Raw genomic sequence first — 5,119 nt, 5'->3', positions numbered from 1 at the left:
TTGTGTGTGTGTGTGTGTGTGTGCGCGCCTGGGTAAAGGGAAATCCATCATAGGGAAAGTACGAAATACTTCATTTTTTCCGTGTCGCGGCGCATGCGGGTTGGATGAATATACACAACTTTTCCCATCACACCCATGCGAAGCGCAGAGCGACAATTGGTCAGCTGTCCGGTCAGCCCGGTTCGATTGCGGGAGAATTTGAATTCCGCACTTGGAATTTTTTGTCACTTCTTGGGAAAGAACTGCACTACGCCGCGCATGCGCATCGCTAGTACGGCCCCGGCTGGGTAAATATCCAACATATATGTATTTTTGATTTGGTTTTTTCACCCAGCCTGGGAAAACTAGTTTAATGTTATTGTGGGACTTGGCTATGCGGGCTTGCTGTTGTTTCATTCGGGTAGAAAGTCCTCTCGGAGGATAATATTTGTGCCAAGCAATGGCCATGCCTCCATGTGCCAAGAGTGGGTTTGATTGGGTGGGAAAAAATGAACAAAAAGCCTTCCTTTTGTGTGAAAGTCGTCGATTTTGGGTTTATTACAATGTTTGTTCTGAAACCATGTTTAGGGGCTTTCAGGATATTGCTCCCAGGAAATGGAAAATGTTTTAAATAATTCTGCCTTTCTATACTATAAGTAAAGATGTTTTTGAGATGGGGCTTGAGTTTGGTTGCTCCGAAAGAACGAATTTCTAAAGGGAATCTTTGAATTTTGTAATTCGTTTCATTACTTCTTGTGATTATTTTTAAATTAAATTTTGGGTTGCAGTTTTGAAATGTAGAAGAGAGATCTAGCTTTACCCAAGACATTTCAAGTCAACGCTTAAAAAGTTGAACTCAGTATTAAAATATTTGGATACTGCTATCTCATCTGGTTTTAAGTACACCTGAGTCTGTTTTTACACGGTAGATTGGTTCCAGAAACAACCGTGTAAAAAAAGACATCTTTATCTCTAAAGAAATAAATATGAAATTTTTAATTTTCAAACCGTAACACGGTTACATCGAAATCGATAAAAAAGACCGTGTAAAAACATAATTAGAGGTAATTTAATTATTTCCATTATATATGTATTATCACCATGAAGACATCAGTATGTCAGAAGAGCTTATAATAAATATTTTTTCCTTGCATTTTAATATCTAACGAAAAATATAAGTGCACCGACTTATCTGGCAGAAAAAGTAATAATATTAAGTCTTCAATTGTACTAATTAGTAGATAGTTAGTAGTTAGAGTAATAAGATTAATCTCATAATTTTAAATAGTCAACGGATCAAAGATGAAAGCCAGAGCCATACGAATTATGTTTCGCTCTGAATAGTATACTAAACTTTAAAGTTAGACTCCCTCTGGAGAAAACCGATATTCCGCTCTGCGCATAGTTATGCACTTTAAATTATTCCCAATTCTAATTTTAGCATAACAACGCTCTCTCCCGTTTAGGTGTCAATTTTACATACAAATACTATATGTGTAAGCAATTGCTATTACGGCGGCTCAGGTTCAACTCCCCTTCGGCGCAGGGCAAACAAATGCCGAACAGGCAGGCTGGCAGGCTGGCAGGCACCATGGGCAGATGTTTGCCGTGGAGGCGAACAAAGGTGGCCAGCGCACTTAGCGCGCAAACGCAGCGGCGTAGCTTAAAAATGCCATAGAGTACGAGTGCCACTGGAAACTGCACCACTATCAGACCGAAGAGGAAACCACCCTGAGACCTCGATGGGCATTCCAGAATCCAATTCGACACTGGGAAATGCCGGCGCGTAAAAATAGAAACTCCAACATGCTAGCGAAACGAAGCGAAAATGAAACAAAAATTCCGAGTACTGATGATACCTGCGCGCATGGGTGTGCGAGTCTCACACGCATGTGTTAGTGTATCTGTGTGTTTGTGTATGAGAGATTGACGAGCCAACAAAGTGGTTGAAGTCACTTTGATAAATGAAAACGGGCGGCGTCATGTGCTGCCGCCGGGGGAGAGATATTTGACGAGTTATTACAGCACGGATGTACGGAAATAAGAGAAGCCCGTGAACAAAGATCTGCCGGAGAGTGAAGCTGATTCTGACTGCAGAAAGCGAGAAGTTGCCATAAGTTATGAGGTTAGGCAGATAGGGGGCTTGGATCAGTACCTGATCAGCCTGCTTGCCCTCCAATATAAGGGCGCCAACAATGGTGTGAAATCCTCAATGCCTTTGGATGCCCAGAGAATTGAGGACTCAGGGATTTCTAAGCGTTTTTCCCTAATGCACAGAGAGAAGAGAGCCAGGTAGAAGGTGTGTAAGAGGGAGAGAGAGTGCGGAGAGAGAGCGGCGGCGGCGGCGAATGGGAAACACGCAATAAGGGCAGGCATGGGAAAACTGAAGTTGTTCTTGTGGTTGTTGTTGTTGTTGTTGTTGTTGCTACCTAGGCTGGGCACACGTGCGCGTGCTTCTCCGTGTTTGCCTGCATATGAGTGTTACTGTGTGTGTGTGTGTGAGTGTGTGCGTGTGCGGTGAAGAAGAACCACCACCATGGACGGCAGCAGCAGCCCCGTTTTCGGCAGAGCGCGCAGGCATATAAATAGAGCGCACTCGGGCTTAACCTGTCACAGCAACCTCAGCGTTCGTTGAGTAAGCAACTCGATCTCTCTCAATAGTGCTCGGAACAAACTAACAGAACAGTGAAAGCGCTCCGTGCATTTTGGAATTCTACGACCACCACACCAATCTCTACTAAATCGCATACAAAACTAACTCATACAATGGCTACCAACTACAAGAGCTGTCCATTGAAGAAACGCCCCTTTGTCTTCTTGGAGGAGAAACAGCATCAGCCTCAAACTGAAGCCTTGGCCCTGACCAAGACCGACCAGTTGAGCTATGCCGCTCCCATTGCTGCGCCGCAGGAGGAACAGCCCCAGGACTTGTCCCTCAAGCGCAAAGCCAACGATGACTTTGAGGATTATGAGATACCAGCAAAACGTGAATATGTGCTGAATCTCTCCAAGGTGCCAGAGACTGAACGTCCAACCACACCACCAATGCGGGCCATCATCAAGAGCGAGCCACTCTGCTCTGCCTTGCTCTCACCACCGGTTGAACCCACGGATTACCAGCACCAGCAAACGCCAACCGATATCCACATGCGAGGACTGACTCCAGCTACGGCCGGCTACACTACCAATCCCTATCAGTCTGCCTTTGTCATGGCCGCTGGCTGCAATCCCATCTCTGCACTGTGGAGCAGCTACCAGCCACACATCAACGGACATCTCGCCGCTGCCTTCCCATCGCCAGCCAATTCGTTTGCCTCCGCAGCCTCGCCGCACTCCGTCTACAGTTACCAGCATATGACGCCACCTTCGAGTCCCGGCTCGGATGCCTCATCCGAACCCGAGGACCTCTCGGTGCGCAGTGACATTCCGCTGCCGGCACTCTTCCACAACTTTGATGAAGTCTCGGCCAGCACCAGCTATAGATCCTACACAGCCGCAGCCTCCGCTCCAGCCAATAATGCCAGCGCCGCATCCAAGAACTACCGCTTCAAGTGCGACAAATGCCAGAAGATGTATTCCACCTCAATGGGCCTGTCTAAGCATCAGCAATTCCATTGCCCAGCCGCCGAATGCAATCAGGAGAAGAAGCAGCATTCCTGCGAGGAGTGCGGCAAGATGTACACCTCAGTGGGCGCCCTTAAGATGCACATTCGCACCCACACACTGCCCTGCAAGTGCCCCATCTGCGGCAAGGCGTTCTCGCGTCCTTGGCTGCTGCAGGGACATATCCGCACACACACCGGCGAGAAGCCCTTCCAGTGCCCAGACTGTCCGCGCTCCTTTGCCGATCGCTCCAATCTGCGTGCCCATCAACAGACCCATGTGGATGTGAAGAAATACGCCTGCCAGGTCTGCCACAAGTCCTTCTCGCGCATGTCGCTCCTCAACAAGCACATCAGCTCCAATTGCACCATCACAATTGCGTAGACTGAGCATCGCTTGAGGATCGCAAAAAGGACAGCCCACGTTGACTGTGTGCTGCATCGACGAACCAAAGCTGACATTCCGCTGGCGAGGATAGATGACCAGACCAATCCAAACAAAACCAAACTACGCTCTGGGCAGACAATACACATCTAATTAGTTTGTAGAAAAGTTAAGTTGACTCGTTTTTGGTGCTATACAAGTAGTTAAGCTCTTTTAACTTATGAAACTCCTAATTTATTTTTCTTAGCCATAGAAATATTTAGTCCTAAGTATTATTTTCTAGTTATTGCACACTTGGATCGTCTAGTCCATTGGCAAAGTTCGTGTAAATTTCATGATCACCACAGCATCTGACCAAATCTTACAATTTAGTTCAATTATTCAATATTATTATCATCAATGCCATTTTTATTATTACATTTTGTAGTTTAAGCAAATGTTGCAGTAGTTTGTAAACACTTCTGAAAATAAAAATTAGAAAATACAAATCTTTCGAGAGTTCTCATTTCAAAAACTGGTACTGGTACTGAACGTACCTGCAATCGGTAATTGAAAAATTAATATTTTTCTATAAGATTGTTGAATGCAGAGTTTTTAACGAACCTTCCCTTTGAGTGCTCTCAAGGGATCCTCTTCAAAAATGCCTGTTCTGCTGCATTTTCTCATTTGTTTGTTTTCTATCCCCTTCATTCGAAACCCAATTTCCGCAGTTTCCTAACTGCCTAACCCTCAAAGTCCCAAACAAAGCCCAACTTCAAATATAATATCAAATTCTATCAAGGAACACCTTTCGATGGCAAATAGCAACCACGCACACTTTCAATTTCAGGCACTTCCTTTAACCCGCCCCTAATATTTCATCAATTCATATCAAGGTCCCGAAAATTTGCACCTTTGCCAAGTGCAAATATTTAATAAGCTGCCGATCGAGACGACAATTTCCTAAATCCAGGCGAGCGCAAGCAAATCACTCACTTTCAATGCACGTTTCCTGTGTCCTTCTCCGCAATCCTTTGCCCTAACATTTGCCCAAAGGATGTTGGCGCATGCGTCCTGACCTGTACCCTGTTGGCATACTCGTATCAGTGCGCAGGTGATAAACGTAGACGTACGACGGCTGCTTATCGAAATTTGTTTGACTGATGGCTGACGG

At 45.5% G+C, this 5,119-nt stretch overlaps 1 protein-coding gene across 1 annotated transcript; it reads left to right on the top strand.

Annotated features, from left to right (window-relative positions):
- The first annotated feature begins 2,745 nt into the window (after positions 1–2,745).
- Positions 2,746–3,966, top strand: LOC115631342 (protein snail). The gene has a single exon (XM_030528060.1). The coding sequence runs from the start codon at positions 2,746–2,748 to the stop codon at positions 3,964–3,966; it is 1,221 nt and encodes a 406-aa protein (XP_030383920.1).
- Positions 3,967–5,119: the final 1,153 nt, after the last annotated feature.

Source organism: Scaptodrosophila lebanonensis, unplaced genomic scaffold (genome assembly GCF_003285725.1).
Source record: "Scaptodrosophila lebanonensis strain 11010-0011.00,11010-0021.00 unplaced genomic scaffold, SlebRS2 tig00001412-arrow-pilon, whole genome shotgun sequence".
NCBI lineage: Eukaryota > Metazoa > Arthropoda > Insecta > Diptera > Drosophilidae > Scaptodrosophila > Scaptodrosophila lebanonensis.
This window is presented reverse-complemented; position numbering and strand designations above follow the sequence as displayed.